Source organism: Zea mays, chromosome 2 (genome assembly GCF_902167145.1).
Source record: "Zea mays cultivar B73 chromosome 2, Zm-B73-REFERENCE-NAM-5.0, whole genome shotgun sequence".
Lineage (NCBI taxonomy): Eukaryota > Viridiplantae > Streptophyta > Magnoliopsida > Poales > Poaceae > Zea > Zea mays.
The window spans coordinates 63,403,015-63,422,001 of record NC_050097.1 but is presented as its reverse complement, the minus strand read 5'-3'; the positions used below and the strand labels follow the sequence as shown (position 1 = coordinate 63,422,001).

The 18,987-nt window shown below is 40.8% G+C and overlaps 2 protein-coding genes across 2 annotated transcripts; both read right to left on the bottom strand.

The window, feature by feature from the left end:
* Positions 1-291: 291 nt before the first annotated feature.
* LOC103646530 (uncharacterized) lies at positions 292-1,378 on the bottom strand. Its single transcript, XM_008671258.3, has 4 exons — positions 1,179-1,378; positions 848-1,084; positions 726-765; positions 292-649 (listed from the first exon to the last, which is right to left on the bottom strand). Exons 1-4 carry the CDS (start codon positions 1,350-1,352, stop codon positions 618-620), a joined length of 483 nt encoding a protein of 160 aa, XP_008669480.1. The 5' UTR covers positions 1,353-1,378; the 3' UTR covers positions 292-617.
* A 22-nt stretch (positions 1,379-1,400) lies between these two features.
* LOC103646529 (uncharacterized) lies at positions 1,401-9,551 on the bottom strand. Its single transcript, XM_035965063.1, has 11 exons — positions 6,568-9,551; positions 6,189-6,488; positions 6,008-6,104; positions 5,801-5,934; positions 5,252-5,308; positions 4,958-5,126; positions 3,118-3,304; positions 2,549-3,018; positions 2,380-2,472; positions 1,869-1,967; positions 1,401-1,781 (listed from the first exon to the last, which is right to left on the bottom strand). Exons 1-11 carry the CDS (start codon positions 7,881-7,883, stop codon positions 1,401-1,403), a joined length of 3,303 nt encoding a protein of 1,100 aa, XP_035820956.1. The 5' UTR covers positions 7,884-9,551.
* Positions 9,552-18,987: the final 9,436 nt, after the last annotated feature.

The window sequence follows — 18,987 nt, the reverse complement described above, 5'->3', positions numbered from 1 at the left end:
CTAAAGGCTTTAGCGACCGACATCTTTTTAGCGACCGACCGTCCGTTGCTAATATTGTATATTTAGCGACTAACCGTGGGTTGTTGTACTACAGATTTAGCAACCAACCGTAAGTCGTCATATTATATATTTAGCAACCAACAGAAAGTCACCCTTGTTACAGTTGTTATTAATAATAATATACATTTAATTAAGCACCACAAATCACAGATTTTTATACACAAATAATAAAGACATACACAGTTAATCAGTATATCACAGTCATAGATCCATCACATAAACACAAAGCACCACAATTATATGTTCACAAAAGCATCACAATTATAATATCATTCACAATTAGATCATTTACAGATAGCTAGATCATTCACAAAAGCTCCAGAGATGATCAGTCACAAAAGCACCACAGCGACATCACTCCAGCTTGAAGCAATTCAAAAGCCCACAACTACATCACTAATATTTCATATCACTCCAGCTATTGTTCAAAAGCCCACAACTACATCACTCTAGCTGCTCCAGAGCTGATCAGTCACAAAAGCACCAAAGCTACACTAATGCTTCAAGCAGTTCAAAAGCCTTCAGACAACCACTCCAGCTTCTTGTATCCTCCTGTTTTAAGGTACAAGCTTTCTTTGTCCAGAACACCCTAGAAAAAAGTACATCAAATTAGTATATTGTTGCTACATTTGCAAATAAAAATACAGTTTTGATGCCTTATCTACCTCCACTAGACGGTGTTGCAGCCTTATGCACCAACTTCAGCTGGTGCAATCAAGGTTAATCATCATTAAGTTGATGGCTCATATAAATCTAAATATAAACAAGATAAGATATAGAATATTACTTTCTTGTACGGCCATGCAACTGACATCATGTAAGCATCAGCCATAGTTTCCACATTGGCACAAGGGCGAGGCAAAACTGTATCTCGTTTTAGCACACAAGTTACAATAACTTCACAATATTGCCTTCCAAGGATCTGGCCTCCAACTGTGGTGCTTGGTTTAATTGAAACAATTGTCCCTTTAGCCAGAGGCAAATCAGATCTCAACATAGCATATAATATGACATCTTTTCCAACCTGGTGCAAATGATTAAGAATAATTTACTTCAATGTTTTTGAGGGTTTATGAAAATAAAGGTTAGAAAATGTATGAAATGAATGAGAGCATTACAAGATCATCATGTTTAGAGTGTGAAGCTTCAGCAAAGTGCCTTGTAGATCTTGGTGAGTTTGCACCTTGCATCTGATGAAATATTTGATCATCCTCATCATCTAATTCCTCATCTTCAGAAGCACAATATTCTTCATTGTCTTCCTCATCCTCAGCAGCAAACTTGTTCCTCATCACCTTAAGAAACACAATTTCATAGCATAGTAAAATAAATCTAGAAAATTAGGATAAAGCAGCATGAATGAAAATATTGAATACCTTATGTTCAAATGAAGTAGAGCCGCGATGTGACATGGGCTCTTCACTTGCCCGGTCTGGTTGAGCCCTTTGCTCAATTTGAGTCTGTAGCTCAAGTACACGCTCTTCTAAAGCAGCCTTCTCACTTTGAACCTTTGTACGAGCAAGAATCTCCATTTGTCGTCTTGTTGCAGTATAAGACTTCAACTCTGGAGTGCTAATATCTTGAGGAGTAGGGCCTAAACCCAAAACACGAACATATCCTTTTGGCTCTTTCGCTCCACAAACAACAGAGAATGCATCACCCTCTTGAATTGACCGACCCTTTAACTCTGGATATACTCCAAGAACATCATTAAGTTGGTCCTATAGAGAATTAAAGATGATTCACATCATAAAAGGTAATTCAGATAGAAATGTATATTGTACTAAAAATTAACAACAAAGCCTTACAATTATTGGTTTTGCCTGTTCTGTAGGAACACCACTTTTTCTTGTATGGGTTTGGATAAAGTTTTCATCTCTTCGTGGAGGACGTCCTAGTTTCACAGCCTGCAAACATACTTTGTTATTTGGTGTCCACATTTTTGTAAACAATGAATGATTATCAAGTGAGTAACAATGCAGTATGACTTCTATCTCCATATTCACAAAGGGAAAAAATGTAACATGTAAGTTCATTGAAAACAGCAAGGAAAACATCAATCTATTTTTGAGGACTACAACCTCAAAAATGTATCAATCTATTTTGTGTCTAAAATGTAGCACAGCAGCAGCACAGCAGCACAAGCAGCACAAGTAGCACAGCAGCACAGCAGCACAAGCAGCACATGTAGCAATCTATTTTGTGTCTAAAATGTATCACTGTTGCCCATGCTTTCAGACTGGACAATAGAGCTTATATCGAATGTGGAGCAGCAGGATGTAATCATGAATAGAGATAGCAAAATACAAAGAACATTACCAAATCATATTCTGAACATGCATAGCTCACACTGCCGGTTGTATGGTGCATCTTTAGCTTTTGTCGATTTATTTTAGCTTTTTCTGAGCGATCCTAAAAATAGAATTAAAAATATATGTTACAGGATTGAAGTATGGTTGCTTTATTAGAACTAAAGTGTAGAGCTTACCCGAAGTTCAGAAGACATCCAATAGTTGTACATAGAGTGCCAATCATCATCATTAACCCTCTTATCAGGACATTCTGGAATTTCTTTTATAGACAATTCAGGATTGAAGTATTGTTGCTTTATGGATGCTTTAAATTGCTTCCACTTCTTTCCAGTTGTGCGCATCACCCAGTTTAAGGCAGCAACATCTACATCATAATATGTCTTTATATCCTCCCACAACTCATACTTCTTGTTTATATCAACAAGCCTCCAGTCCGTGGTAGCAATAGACAATTTCTTTCTAACTTGACACCCAATAGCACTTGAAAGTTGTCTAGCACTTTTACCAATAGGCTGACCTTGATCATTGAGTAAAATTTTGATTTTTGGCATTTCAGGTGGCCTTGAGAATATTCCCTCCATCTTAGTTATGCCCCTTGCAGGCCTCTTTTTTGTAGCATTGATTGGATCATCCTCGGAAACTTCAACTTAAGCAAATGAAAAGCACACATTGGTAACTGTTAAAAGAAGTTGCATGTACTAAATGATATACATGATATATAAATATGAGGATTATGAGTCATCACCATTGTCAGTGAGAAAATCTCCCTCCGTCTGCAAATCAGCAATCGCTTGTTCGTCTTGAGGTTGAGCATTTTGCCTTTGTGGCCTTGGTCGCAAGTTTGGAGGTTTAGTTGTTGGAACACTTTGTCTTTGTGGCCTTGGTCGCAAGTTTGGAGGTTTAGTTGTTGGAACACTTGTCTTCTGTTTTTTCTACAAGCAAATGGCATGAATGTTATATGGAGGAGGTGCTTGAACAGGAACAACAGAAAAATGTAAATGCTTCTATTAGTACAGATGAGCAAGACAAGAAGGTTGTTCTTTTCACTGAATGCCAAAAGTATGCTGTGGAAAATCATTCAGCCAATATGTTGGTTACACAGTTGATGGGGGAAGCTAGATATCATGGGGAGGAGAGAAAAAACATTGCTAAAGCACAAAGAAAAGTGTACGACAGAGAAATATCTAGGACATGATATATTTTCCATCACCAGAAATAGAATCAGTTACATATGGTGCATTCACTAGGCCTGCAATAACTGGGCCTGGAATAACTGGGGGAAGCTAGAATCAGTTACATATGGGGGAAGCTAGAATTAGTTACATATGATGAACAGAGGCCCTGGAATAACTGGGCCTGCAGCAAGTAAACCAGGTGGTAGTGATGGAAATTCTGATGATGATATGGACAATGACAAGAGAAGAAAGCATGGCAAAGATTCCTGAAAAGGAACTGATTCTATTTCTGGTGCCCCCAAGGCTCATCCAGTTAGTTCTGAATCACGCTGAGTCAAAGCTGACATAGAGCACACTCTAGCTCTTGTACTGTCAAGTGGTGATCATGACAAGTCAGATGTAGACAAATCACACATAGGATCTATGGGGCAGCTATCATGACAAATCACGCCTACAGCAAGTAAAATTGATGCAGCAGCTGCTGATGTTTTAGAATTTCTTGTCAGGAAAATCAGATTTTCAGCAGTACCATTTTTGTTAACATTTCTGGGACACTTAGATAGTCTGGGCACATTATCTGGGCACTAATTTCTGTTAACAAACTGGGCACTAATTTCTGTTAACAAACTGGGCACCATTTCTGTTAACAAACTGGGCACTAATTTATGTTCACTAATTTCTGTTAACAAACTGGGCACCATTTATGTTCACATTATCTGGGCACAAACTGGGCACATATCTGGGCACATATCTGGGCACAAACTGGGCACTAATTTGACATTATGTAACAGAATTTATGTTCACATTTCTGGGCACATATCTGGGCACAAACCAGGCACTTACATCATTTATGTTTCTGGGATAACTGGGCACTTTTTCTGGGATAACTGGGCACTATTTCTGTGATAACTGGGATAACTGGGCACTCACATACACATACACAGATAACTGGGCACTAAGTCTGTTTCTGGGATTCTGTTTCTGGAATTCTGGGCACTATTTCTGTTTCTGGGAGCACATACACAATTTTGGACACTAATTCTGTTTCTGGGAGCACATACACATGGCCAGCTAGCTTTCTGGGCACATAATTCTATTTCTAGGCACATACACTAATTCTGTTTCTAGGTTTGTCGATACCGGCACATACACTACTGCACAGGAACATCAAGTTGCACAGGAATTTCTTTTCTAGCACAGGATTGAAATAGATCTGAAAGCAATAAAGATATAGATAGGTGCAGTAGTTTGATTTGCAGCAGGAATTCTGTTTCTAGCACAGAATTTCCTTTCTGGCAAATAATTTCCAGACTGGAATTGGGTCGTGGAATTCAGAGGATGATTTGCAGCTATGTTTGAGTAAACTGAACACAAAATAAGCACAAAGAAATTCAGTTAAGAGATGCCAACCTTTGAAATTTTTTTGGATGGACCTTGGTGCTCCATACTCTTGACGATTTCAGGGATGTTAAGAGATGCCAACCTCCTTTTATTTCTTTCAATATTTTCTTGCTTCAGCTGCTCGTATTCACTACATGATCCATCTTTATTGCTTTCTCTTGCGCTTGCCATTTTTTTCCTGAAATATCATCAAACATGGAATCATCAAACTTACTCAAACAATGAGATTAGCTATTTATACTCAAACAACAAGTGCATGCATATATTAAAAAATATCATCAAACATGGAATCATCAAACTTACTTTCTAGATTTTTTTCCTTGTTTTACTCCACTAACAATGACACCATCTATATCTGTTCTAGCAGATGGGACACATCCAACAATAAGACTTTCAAATACATTAGATTGCAGATCAAGGATTGGCGGAACTACGTAATTTTCATCATCAATGATACCATAATCAACATCACTTCCATACAAATCTCGCGGTTTTGGCTGAACAACAGCTACCCATTCAGTATCAATTGGATCAACAACATAGTAAACTTGCGTTGCCTGTGATGCTAATATGAAAGGTTCATCCGAGATCTTTTCACCAGTATTGAATAAATGTTTGAAATTCACTGTGGTGATTCCAAATTGATCCGTTCGAACCCATTTATTGTTTACACGGTTATCAACCCAATCACACTTGAAAAGCACAATATTTCCTTTGTGGTGGTAGTTGAGTTCAAGAATTTCTTTTATGATACCATAAAAGATGTTTTTCCCTATAGTATGGTTGTCATCATTTCCTCTTTCGAAATGAGTTGTCTCAGCAGCTAACGCTACCCCACTACTTTGGACAGACCTATTCTCATCATATGATTGTGTACGGAAGTTGAATCCATTTATTGAGTAGTTGTTATAATGATGTGCAATCATCATTGGTCCCTTAGCTAAAATTTTGATCTCTTCTGAGGCCTCCTCACATGTTTCCTCAACCTGTGGTACCAATACTATTGTTAAAGTGAAAGACTTTATGAGATTGTAAATTCACTTCTCCTTTTATACTTACATGTAACCTGAACCACTCATGGAAGGTTTTATGTTGCATGTGGTTGGTCTCACGTTGATTTCGAACACCAATTGATGAGAGGTATTGAGCATGTTTGCTGAAATGGCCAACATGAATTTTCTTTGAAATGGCCAATGAAGAGTAAATAATCACATGATACTCGCTGAGTTAGATAGCTTACTTTAAATATGTTTCTATGTTGGAATAGTTGAAAAGGACATATCTATGTGCTTGAAGCCATGTCTTGTGATCTAAATTGACAACACACTTTCCAGCCAATGCTCGACCAATTTTGTGAAAGAATGGAGTTGTAACACAAATTTGTGTTGGTAAGCGATTTCTAACTCTATGGTTGAAGTGGGTCTCATCTTGTAAATACCGAGAACAAAGCGTGAGAGCCTCATCAAACAAAGAACCCTCCATAATTGATCCTTCCGGGTGACTTTTTGTACGCACATAGCCCTTGCATTTTTTTAGAAACCTATACATGTAAACAACAACACTCATCATGTTAATTATATCGTTATTTGTTTGCTATGTAATATACCAAAGAAAATTACCTCTCCACCGGCCACATGCTTCGAAAATGGATTGGGCCTGCCACTCTTGCTTGGGTAGGAAGATGTACCATCAAATGTACATTAATGGTAAAAAATGATGGAGGGAAAATAATCTCTAAAAGGCTCAAGATTTCAGCTATCTCAGATTCTAACCTTTGCGTGTCACTTATTCGAATAACAGGAGAGTACAATTTTCTAAAGAACGTGCTTAAACGAATCAGCACAACACTAACTTCTTGAGGGAGAACTCTCCGGACAGCAAGTGGCAGTAAATCTTGTAGAAGAATGTGGTTGCCATGAGTATTAAGATTAACTATCTTTTTTTCATTGACAAGAACATTATGTCGTATATCAGCGGCATATCCATCAGGAAACTTGACCCCTTTTAATACTTGACAAAACAATTTCTTCTCAACAGAGCTCATTGAGTAGGGTGCAGGAGGCAAATAAAATTGATTAGCTTCTAGTTCAATAGGATGAAGGTCGCTTCTAATACCTAAAGCTTGAAGATCCAAGCGAGCATTCAGATTATCCTTAGATTTTCCAGCAATGTCCAACAAAGTATTAATTATATTGTCACACACATTGTTCTCTATGTGCATGACATCAAAATTATATCGAATTTTCAAGTCCTTCCAATATGGAAGAGTGAACCAAATAGGTCTCCTTTTCAAAAAGACTAATGGTTTCATATATTTGCGTTTCTGATTCCTTATTGGCTTACCTGATGGCTTCTTGCCATAAATTGTTTTCAAATTTTTTGTACAATCCAAAATTTCCTCTCCTGAAAGAGGAGTAGGTGCTGGCCTCAACTCACTTTCACCAAATGAATCAACATCAGACCTAAATGGGTGGTTTGGATGTAAGAACCTACGATGTACCATGTAGCAAGACTTGCTACCATTTCCAAGTCTGAGAGAACAAATCAATGAGTGGCAATCAGGACATGCTGCTTCACCAGAGGTGACAAATCCGGATACACTGCCTAGACTAGGGAAATCAATGATGGTCCAAATTATTGCAGCACACAACTGAAAGTATTCACCCTTTGAGGCATCATAGGTCTTCACACCATTAACAAACATATCAAGCAGATCATAGATAAGGGGCTGAAAATAAACGTCCATATCACTACCCGCAGAAGATCGACCAGGAATTAAGACAGACAAGATAAAATTTGAATCCTTCATGCACATCGATGGTGGAAAGTTGAGTGGAATCAATATGCCTGGCCAAAAACTGTAACTAACATTCATTGTCCTATATGGATTGAAACCATCTGTAGCAAATGTTAAGCGGATATTACGACTATCCATAGCAAATTCTGGATACTTTTGATCAATATCTTTCCACAAGGGTGAATCGGCAGGATGCCTAAGCAAACCATCTTTTACTCTGTGTTCATCATGCCACCTTGTGAGACTTGCAAATTTAGAAGAAACAAACAATCTTTGGAGTCTTTTTTTAATAGGAAAATAACGAAGCACCTTCCTAGGAACTTTGTACTCACGTTTCCCATCTAGACTCTTCTTTTCTGATTTCCAACGTGAGACACTACATACCGAGCATGAATCAAGTTTTTTATGCTCCTTCCAAAATAGAATGCAATCATTTTCACATGCATGAATTGTAGTGTACCCGACTCCTACAGATTTGACCACTTTCTTTGCTTCATGAAAGTTTCTAGGAAGTGCCAAACCCTTAGGTAGTGCATCAACAAGTAAATCTACCAACAAATCAAAACTTCTATCTGTCCATCCTCCAAGAAGTTTGATGTGAAGCAAACGAACTAGGAAACGTAGCTTTGAGTAGTTTTGACAACCCGGATATAATTCTTGACTATGTCTTCTGCTAGCTTACGAATGGCTACTGTGTCTTCATTAGGTTCGTCAAAAGACCCATCATCCTCCATATCCCCTCCATCATCTAAACCACAAGCTAAATCCTTTAACAACTCAGATATTGCATCATCTTCTGTAGGATGCTCGCTAAACTCATCATCATTGTTACCATGATTCACAAAAGAGGACGAAGCTTCTCCATGTAAGGTCCATGTTGTGTACCCTTTTAGAAAACCATCACATATCAAGTGTTCTCGCACTTCACCGGCCTCTCTCCAAAATGAGTTAACACACTTCTTGCAAGGGCATAGTATCTTGTTTCCTATTACTGAATGTCTAAATGCAAAAGCTAGAAAACCATTCACCCCTTGTTTATAAACCTTTGTCTCCCTACATACAGTTCCTATGCTACATATCAATATAACTATAGAAAAACATAAGAGTTGCTATGAAAAGTTGCTTTGTACCTAGCCTCACTTGTGATCCATGATTTATCCATACTCTTTATGTAGGATTTATCCATACCTAGGTGTGCCTGATGCGTTCTGCAAGAGCTAGCAAAGCAATGAGGGCAGCACTTATGTACCATTAACCTGCCCTTCTACTAGCTGATCGATCGACCCTCTCACACAGTCGTGATTAGGGATGACAATCGGGCAGGTACAACCTCAAATAATAATTTTAGCATCAAACAATAATGTGCCTAGTGTGGGCAGCAAACAAACAAAAGCAACGCGTCTAGTGTGGGCAACAAACAAACAAAAGGTCTCCACTCTCCATGAGATTAAGAGCAAATAATGGCAAAAGCACTAACCTGGACTGGACCGCTGGGCGCTGGCCGTAGAACTGTAGAAGCAGTGTGTTGTGTGCCTAGCGGCCTGGTGGACGGCAGCAAGTCAGCAGGCAGCAACTGCCTGGGCCCTGGGCGGACGGCCGGACGTGGACCGCGGAGGCACCGAGGGAGAGGCGGGGCGGGGCGGCGCACTCAGGTCGGAGACTCGGAGGCACCGAGGGAGAGGCGGGGCGGGGCGGGGCGGCGCGCTCAGCACTGGAGCCTGGCGGCTAGGGTTAGGAGGCACCGAGGAGTCTCTGGATTTGCTGCTCGCAGAATGCCGGATAGAAGAGGCTGGGCACTGGGAGCCTGGGTCCTGGGACGCTGGGTCACGGACTCGAATCCCTGACGACATCTATAGCGACCAACCATACGTTGTTAAATTTCTATACTTTTAGCGACCAACCGACCGTTGCTACAAAAGGATTTAGTGTAACACCCCTGGTGTTACTGTAACTAAAACTTGAGCATGACATCATAAGCATTGGCATTGCATATGTTTGATACACCTAGAGTGCATTCACTAGGCAAAAATTTCAAACAAGTTGTATTGTTTAAGTGTTTTTGCAAATAGAACCCTGGATAGGAAGCTTTACCCTAAATAGGGATTAAAGGGGTAAAACCTAACCCAAGATGAGAAAACCTAAAGGCTTTAGGGAAAGAGTCATAAAATGTCCCCAAAAACTAAGTTGAATCACATTTATACCCCTGGGATACCAAAAATCTCAATTAGAACCCTGGAAAACCCTAAATCCAAAACCCTAGGGGCATATGTGCAAAATTAGTCCACTTTTGGACTAAGGTGCAAAAACCAAGTCAAATGAGTATCTTAAGTCATTTGGGTCACTCATATGTGAATTTACAAGCCAAACCCTAAGTTTTGGCCTCATTTGCAAAAGGGACCCTATTTGAGGTTTTATACTAAGTCTAAAAAAATAGTGTTATGGGCTCAACTTTTGAGCCTTGTAACTTTTAAATCATAAGGTGTTTGCCCTAGGTCATCACATCAAATTTGTAGACCAATCATAGGAGAACAATTTTTCTTAAGAGTGTGAGCTCAGTTGTTAAGAAAAATCCAGAGATAATTAAGCCCAAAGTTGGACTGTCAGGCTGGTGGAATTCTGGAATTCAGAACTTCAGTGAAACAGAGCTAACTTTGGACTTGGATTTAAACATGATCCAGTGCAAGTTTGGGTATGATTCCCATAACAAATTTGTAGATGGTATATTGCTCTACAAATTTGTTGCAGAGTGTGGATCACGTTACCACAGAAATCTGGGAGAAAATCAAGCTCCAACTTGGTCTGTCAGACAAGCTCTTTACTGAATTTGGCGCACTGTTCACCGTCTTCAGAAATATCGCGCCGTGGTTAAGGGCCAGCCCACGCCGGCGATAAGGACGCCACCGCAGCGTGGATGGTCGTCGGTGGCCGCGGTAAATATCCTCGGCGTCGTGGCAGAAGGTCACTGAGGTGGCAGGCTCCGGGTAAACGGCGGCCACCGTGCCATCACCGGAATCCGCCGCGCGGCATGCTTGCCAGCGCGATTTCGAGCTCCGCGATCCTCATCCGGTTCCAGCCGGAAGCCTATAAATAAGTCCGGACACTGCTTCTTCGTTACATCGCACGCACAAGCTCTTAGGCAACCAAGTTAATTCCACCGGAAAGCCTACGTAGCCCCCAGTTTCTCTCCTCCTCTGTTCTTGCTCCGCCGCGAAGAACCCCCCCGTGGCCAGCAGTCCTCGAGTGAGTATCTATTCAATTGTTCCATGTTTTTGCTTGCTGTTAGCCTCCTATTGCCCCCAGTATCAACCAATCGAATTGCGGCCGAAGCCTTTCACCAGAACGCGTGCTTGCTCTGAAGAACACCGTCGTGACCCCCTCACCGTCGACCCACTCCTCGGGCCTTGTTCTGCCCAAACCAAAATGTGTCCATAGACTCTGGTGAACCCGTGAAGCTTTACCCAGCCCCGATTTGGCCATCCTCATCGCTGTTTGATCGGAACACGTTCATCCCCTTGCCCATCCGCTCGGACACCATGAACCGATTGATCCAGTGCCCCCTTGGTGAAATTAATGGAGGGGAAATGCTCGGGCTAGGTCCAATTTGATGTCCGCTGCTCGGAAACCCTAGCCGTTGCCCCATTCGGCCAGTGCAGGCGCTCGTCGGAGCTCGGCTAGGCGTGAACGTCGTCGGGGACTTCACCGTGCAAGGGAATAGAAGGTGGAGGTCCTATTTGTAATCGGTCAGCGACACACAGGAACAGTGAAGAAGCTCGTTTTTCAGTTAGTCAGAAACCCGGGGTCTCTTCTGCAAAAATGCCAGAGGGCGCGGGCGCACGCGCGCTTTTCCCTTCTGATCTGGGCCGATGGGCTGAACCCGGCCCATCACTATTGCAACCTTTTCCTTTTTCTTTTTCAATAGAGCTTTGTAAATTTGTTAAAAATTGTAGAAAAACCATAAAATTATTAAACCAATTTTACTAGACTCCTTATTTTCCCTAGAATTTAATAAAAATAGTTTTGTGATTTTTAGTGGAAATAAGAAATTTTAGGGCATTTAAAGTAGTTAAAAGTATTAGTCATGGATTTTTAGAAAATAATTAGTAAGTCCAAAAATGCCCAAACTTTTTATGAGAACTCAAAGTAATACTTAGAAGCCTTGGGTAGGGTTTAAGTTGATTTGGCCCATGTTTGATAACTAGAACCCAAAACCACCCCCCTGCCCTTTGAACTCCTTTACCGACTCCGAAAACCCTAAGTTCTCGGAGTTCCGTGAAGGAAAGTTGTATTCAAGACTTAGATAATAAGTTTATATTATCTTTGCACTCTCATGAGCATTACATGGCATTCATTCTTATATATATATACCTATATGGTTATATTTAGAAAACGAAGAAGAGAGTGAAGTGACTGAAGAGAAGACACCACCACCTTTGGAATCTCAGGCAGGGACTTGGCTCTACTTCGACATCTGCGAGTCCGAGCCTGACTCACCTACTAACAAAGGCAAGCCCCGGTGCATGCAACCCCTTCCTTGTGTTTTTAAATACTTTTCGCACACTTTAAGTCTAGTGAAATGTGCATTAGGTTTATAGGAGTTGCTTGAAACCCTTTGATGCATTGCCTTCCTTGATATCCATACCTGTTATAGATACTTCTTTGGAAGTATCAAATTTTGATTTACAAAAAAAAGCTTAGCCCTGCTTAGATCTTGTGGATAGAGGTTGTCTTTTGCGTTAAGGCCTTGCTCAGGGGTTATCCTGAGGAAAGATGACTTCTACCTGCAAGAATATTTTCATTAAGAGCGTGGTGGGATCTTACTGCAAAGTTCCCTGTGATGCTCTTTTCATCCTAAGGAATAGAAACAATCCTAAGGATGGAAGTACTTAAATCGAGACTTGGGTTAGGAACAGGTGATGTTCTACCCAGGTTGATTAAGGATTGGATGCGTATGTAGGCCTGCTAGCGCAAGGACTATCTTAGCTAGCCGCATACCCTGGAAATGGGACAGGGTAAGCTTTGCCTCGGGCAGACTAAGGCCAGAATAAGATAACACGAAATGGGCGTGGAGCGGTGGCGGGAGTAGCATGTACCCTCCGTGGCAAGAGGCTGGACGGTGGTGTATCTGTGCTCTCGGTTTGCGTGAACCTGATCTGGTCTTAAGAACCCTGGGGTCGAGTTGACATATGCAAGGATTAAGTGCTACATATGTCGTGTGGTTAGAGATCCTCAGCTGAGTAAATCGATTCGGATCGCCGTTATATCCTCGGAGAGTGGAGACTTGATCACTGACCTACAACCTAAGTCAGGATGTGAACTTCATGAATAAAAATGATGTTGTATTGATGAGATGATGAAATTAGACTAGAGGCAAACATAGTCTATTAATATTTAATCTGGCGTTAAAATGTTGAAAGTAAGGACTCACTTTAGTAAGCTATTTCTGCAAAAGTATATAAGTTGATTCTTGCTAAAGCCTCTCCTTGATTCCTATTTATCCAGCATACCCTTGAGAGTCTTTTCTTTAGTCGGGTAAGACTTGCTGAGTAATTCCATACTCAGGGTTTATCCCTCCGTTGTTTTTAGGTGAGGAAGCGACAAATTTATGTTGCTTTTGCTCCAAGGTGGTTCCTAATGAAGAGAAGCAAGAGTGAAGTGCGGGAGGAAAGGATCCTCCATTAGGATTTTTGTTTGATAGCTATCGGGAGGAGTTTTTGCCTCCCTTGGTATGTGTAATAATACTACTCAGCACTCGTTTATAGCTCTGGTCTGTAATAAGTCACTTGATCTTACTTTCTAAATAAATGTAAGTTATGTAAAAGCTTCCGCATTTCTTTATCTCCGATGTTCTGTAATGTCTGTAAGACGGGTGAGACGTTACTGGAAAGGTAAGGAAAGATACCAAACTTGTCAAGTAGTTCAGGGGCACCTACAGGGTTGTCTGAGGTCCGTTGGACAAGGACAACTGTAGGTGGGCCTAATTACTTAGGAGGTTCCGTCACAGCTGGTATCGGAGCGTAGCCCTTCTCTACAGTTACTATCATACATCTTCAAAAGATTTTCTAAACAAACTTACCTAGAAAATTTCTTCCTTTCTTACCTAAGTAATTCTGAAGAGTTTATTTTAAAGACTAGATAGGAAGAGTGCAACGTATAGAAGGTGTGAATCAACTAAGGTTGATTCTGTAATTACACATGCATCATGTCATACAAACTTTAAGTTAAACCCCCTGTGTAGCTATTTTAGTGTATGAATCATCTACCTTGTTCATACATCTTTAGTGAATAGAGTGTATCAGTTGCCCTTCTCTATAGATGAATCAACAAGAAGCTCCTACAGGAGTTGGAGAGTTTCTTCGAGATTTTGGTGTTTCAGTGGTCCTGTGGCGACTACTTCAAGAATTTGGATATACCGAAGCACCTAGGTACCAGTGGTCACGCACTGTTCTTAGAGGACAACCATGGTATGAGGTAGTAGTGCGTATTCCAGAACGTGCTAGAAAGCCATCTTGGCCACATTGGATGTTCCATGCTGAAGGAATGACTCCTTGGGAGGGTGCTCAGGTAGCTGCCTTAGAGGCGCTAACAACCATTTGTTATCAGAAATGGGAGGAAATACAAATCACATCTATGAGGTTGTTCCCTGCAGTTGCCTTAAGTGATCCATTGGTGTATCATCACCAGGCCCGATTGTTGGAAAGCATTCCTATTGGGCAGGATTCTGCTGAATCGGCATCTGCTCGAGTTTTGATGGTCGTGCTAGAGTTGCAACTTACTCGAGGGCACAGTCGTCAAAAGTGGCAGCAGTTGTACGCTGGGAGTTATGCAGCATTTAAGATGATGGAAACGGCCAAGAATAGGGCTTGTACCCAGGCACAAGAACGACTGGAGGAAACAAAGGTTCAAGCAGAACAGGTTATTGGACTAAAGCATCAGGTGACAGAACTTCAGACGCAACACCAAGCTGATCAGAATCGCATTAAGGAGCATGAGCATCAGCTAACTAATGCTCATTCTAAATCAAAAGTTCTGAGTCAGCAACAAGAAGAAATTCACTTGTATGTTGTTGCTGTTAGAGAAGACCTTAAGGAAACCCTAAGATTCATAAGCCATCAGGATCAGGCGATCAAGGAATTGAATTGTGCTCATCCAATGGAATTTCAAGCAGCGCAACGGCTTGTCAACCATCTGCAGCAAGCAGTGCATATGCTCAATGTTGCCTTTTATCCTACTCCGGCATCAGCGGACTAAGGGTTCCTTGGAAGAATGGCAACAAGTATCTGGCAGATGGTGTGGCTAGAGAAGATGTAATAGGCAACTGGGAGTGTAGCGAAGTAGATCAATGTAGTAAGGTAGGTGTAAGATAGACCTGCTTGGTAATAAAAACAGGTTACACTTTGTTGGAAAGAGTTTTCCTGTTTCACCTGGATCATGTAACATGTGAGCTTTTATATGACTATGGTGTAAGAAACGACTTCCGGTTTCTGAGGCAACTTTTAATATCTATAGTAGTTTGTTAAAATTCAAGAGTTAAGATGGCTATTCCTTTGGATATTTCATGCGGATCACCATGTTGCTTTAGTAACCCAACCTAGGAAAGACATGTCCGACCATTTTCCTTGAATTTGATGCCTTTGGTTTCTTCATATCTATCGAAGGCATACCAACTTAATCCTTGACCTTGTGCTCTCTGCGATGGGCATAGAAATATGCTTGGGCTAAATTAACAGTCTCCCATCATACCCCTTTCATTAAGTTTAGGTTATGACCATGCCTTGTTCACTTCCTTGGGCCATGATCTATTTGGATCTCTACTTGTAATCATTCTTACAGGTGGAGTCTCTTTTGTACCTTGTCATCCTTGACCAGTCTATTTGTGTTGTGTGAGATTCCTTATTGATTATGTCTGGTATTGGCGTTATGACTAAAATTGATAATGTCGCGCCATAACCGAGGGCCTCTTGTGGGTATACACACAAGGTTGTGCTGCTCGATGCACGCTGGTATCCCAGTTAGTAGTCATAATCCATTATAAGACTATATTGATATGTTATCTCTACACAAATTATTCTTACCACGTGAGATTCAGTATTGGTGCCAGTTTTGTAATGGTGTCATGGTTAAGAACGTATGGTACTGCAGCGAAACTGAGGGCCTCCTGTGAATACGCACACAGGATTTTGCTGCTTGGCGCCTGCCGATACCAAGGTCTCTGGTCATGACCCATTGCGAAACTACACTGATGTGTGATCTTCTGTGGACTCCTTCCTTAAAACAATTTCTTGTTGTTTGTGAAGTGATCAAGCAACATCTGTCATTTCCATTGGATCAAAAGGGCATACCACTTTCATATGTGGTCTTATTTCTTTTGATCTTGGTAGTGACTACTCACACAAGTTCCCTTTGCATCCTTTGTGTAAAGGTGAAGCCTTGGATCTTTTTAGTGTTGGACAACAACTGATTAGCTCCCAAAATAGAGATTTGTTTTCCCTGCTACTGAAATGCAGGAGTTTGTTCATTCGCTCTCTTAATTAATCCATGTATTCCCTAACCAAGTGGATAATTCATCTCGCATGATAAAAAATGGATGAACAACATGACCAAATAGATTTTTAACCAAGTGCAGGATTTCTTGTTAACAAATGTGAACTCTCAACCCTTGGCTTACCAATGGTACTGAGAGGATTTGCTCAATGTCAAAAGTAGTTCAACAAGTTGGTTTTGACTAACTTGTAACTGCCCATTGAACGAAGGTTGAGTTTAGAGATCGTTTTTTCGAGTTATCTAAACTCACTTTGGTTCAAACCATTCTAAGAAAGTACTTGCACAGATCAAGTTAAGTCGACTAATAACCACCTAATTATTGCTCTAGTCATGCCTCGATCACATCATGTGTGTTTTCCCAGCATAGGTGATCAAGTCGAGCCATGATTAGTACTGGGTAAAATGGACTAGTTATAAAGTCCGCATCTACAGATCCCTCCGCTGGTGATTTTTCTTGAATCAATATCACCTTTCGTGGACTTGGATCCCCTGACTAACACGAGTTATCCGTGATATTCTTCAACATTCACACCCATCTCGTGTGCTATGAACTTACTGTAACCACTTGTTGGTAAACCTCTTTCTGTGTGTTTTACCCAAGATGGTGCATCCGATTCTGTTTGGGTAAATTGCATAATTGTCGCCCGCCCAATAGACTCAGATAGTACAGTGTCATCAGAAGAAGCAAATTGCACACATGGAACCCTATGTGTTCTTCTGGCTGACATCGTCTTTATTGGTGGACGAAAATGAAAATTTCAATTGCACGCTATGTGGCTAGATGTGACACTTGTAGACGTGTCAAGGCTATATACATGAAGATTGCTGGTCCATTACAGTCTCTACCAATACCAACATGGAAATGGGAAGACATTAGTATGGACTTTATTATGGGATTACCCAGGACTACAAAAGAGTATGACTCTATCTGGGTGATCGTTGATCGGCTCACGAAAATTGCTCACTTCTGCCGGTCAAGACATATTACCCGGTACTTACCTATGCGGAGTTGTACATTGCTCGCATTCTCAGTTTGCACGGTGTTCCAAAGACTATAGTGTCGGATCGTGGACCACAAGTTGTATCCAATTTCTGGGAAGAACTCTATAAATCCCTGGGTACCAAGTTGCTCCACAGTTCGGCCTATCATCCTCAAACTAGTGGACAGATTGAGAGAGTTAACCAGATACTTGATGATATACTGCGGGCATGTGTTCCGGACTTCTCACAAAAATGGGATGAATGTTTGCCCTTAGCGGAGTTTTCATATAATAATAGCTATCAAGAAAGTATCAAGATGGCACCCTTTGAAGCTTTATATGGACGACGATGTCGTACTCCGCTAAATTGGTCTGAACCTGGTGAAAGGTGTTTCTTTAGGCTTGATATGGTGAAAGAGGCCGAGGATAAGGTTCAAAAATCATTCATAATATGAAGAAAGCTCAGACTCGACAAAAGAGTTATGCAGACCAACGACGACAACCCTTATGCTTTCTCGTAGGAGATTATGTCTACCTGAAGGTCTCACCAATGATGGGAGTATCACGTTTCGGGGTAAAAGGGAAGCTTGCACCCAGGTACATTGGTCCATTTCCTATACTTGAAAGATATGGGCCAGTGGCATACCAACTCCAACTACCCGAAACATTGTCTGCTGTGCATAATGTGTTCCATGTGTCACAATTGAAGAAGTGTCTTCGGATTCCTGATCGAACTATTGAAGTAACCAATGTTGTCCTTGAACAAGACTTGACATACTCTGAGCACCCTATTCGAGTCTTGGATCAAAAGGACAGGGTTACCCGGAGAAAAACCCTCAAGTTTTATAAGATACAGTGGAACCAACATTCTGAAGATGAGGCTACATGGGAAACTCAAGACTTTTTAGATAAGAAATTCCCAGGCTTTTTGGCCTCTTGTAAACTGTAAAGCCTATATAACTGTGTAATACAGAAGTGACCCCCCACATCACCCCTGCCTTGTACCAGAAATAAGGAAATAAACGTATTCCGCGTTTCCTTTTCCATTATTTACCCTAGGACTTTTAATCTCGGGATGAGATTCTTTTATGGGGGGAAGGATGTAACACCCCTGGTGTTACTGTAACTAAAACTTGAGCATGACATCATAAGCATTGGCATTGCATATGTTTGATACACCTAGAGTGCATTCACTAGGCAAAAATTTCAAACAAGTTGTATTGTTTAAGTGTTTTTGCAAATAGAACCCTGGATAGGAAGCTTTACCCTAAATAGGGATTAAAGGGGTAAAACCTAACCCAAGATGAGAAAACCTAAATGCTTTAGGGAAAGAGTCATAAAATGTCCCCAAAAACTAAGTTGAATCACATTTATACCCCTGGGATACCAAAAATCTCAATTAGAACCCTGGAAAACCCTAAATCCAAAACCCTAGGGGCATATGTGCAAAATTAGTCCACTTTTGGACTAAGGTGCAAAAACCAAGTCAAATGAGTATCTTAAGTCATTTGGGTCACTCATATGTGAATTTACAAGCCAAACCCTAAGTTTTGGCCTCATTTGCAAAAGGGACCCTATTTGAGGTTTTATACTAAGTCTAAAAAAACAGTGTTATGGGCTCAACTTTTGAGCCTTGTAACTTTTAAATCATAAGGTGTTTGCCCTAGGTCATCACATCAAATTTGTAGACCAATCATAGGAGAACAATTTTTCTTAAGAGT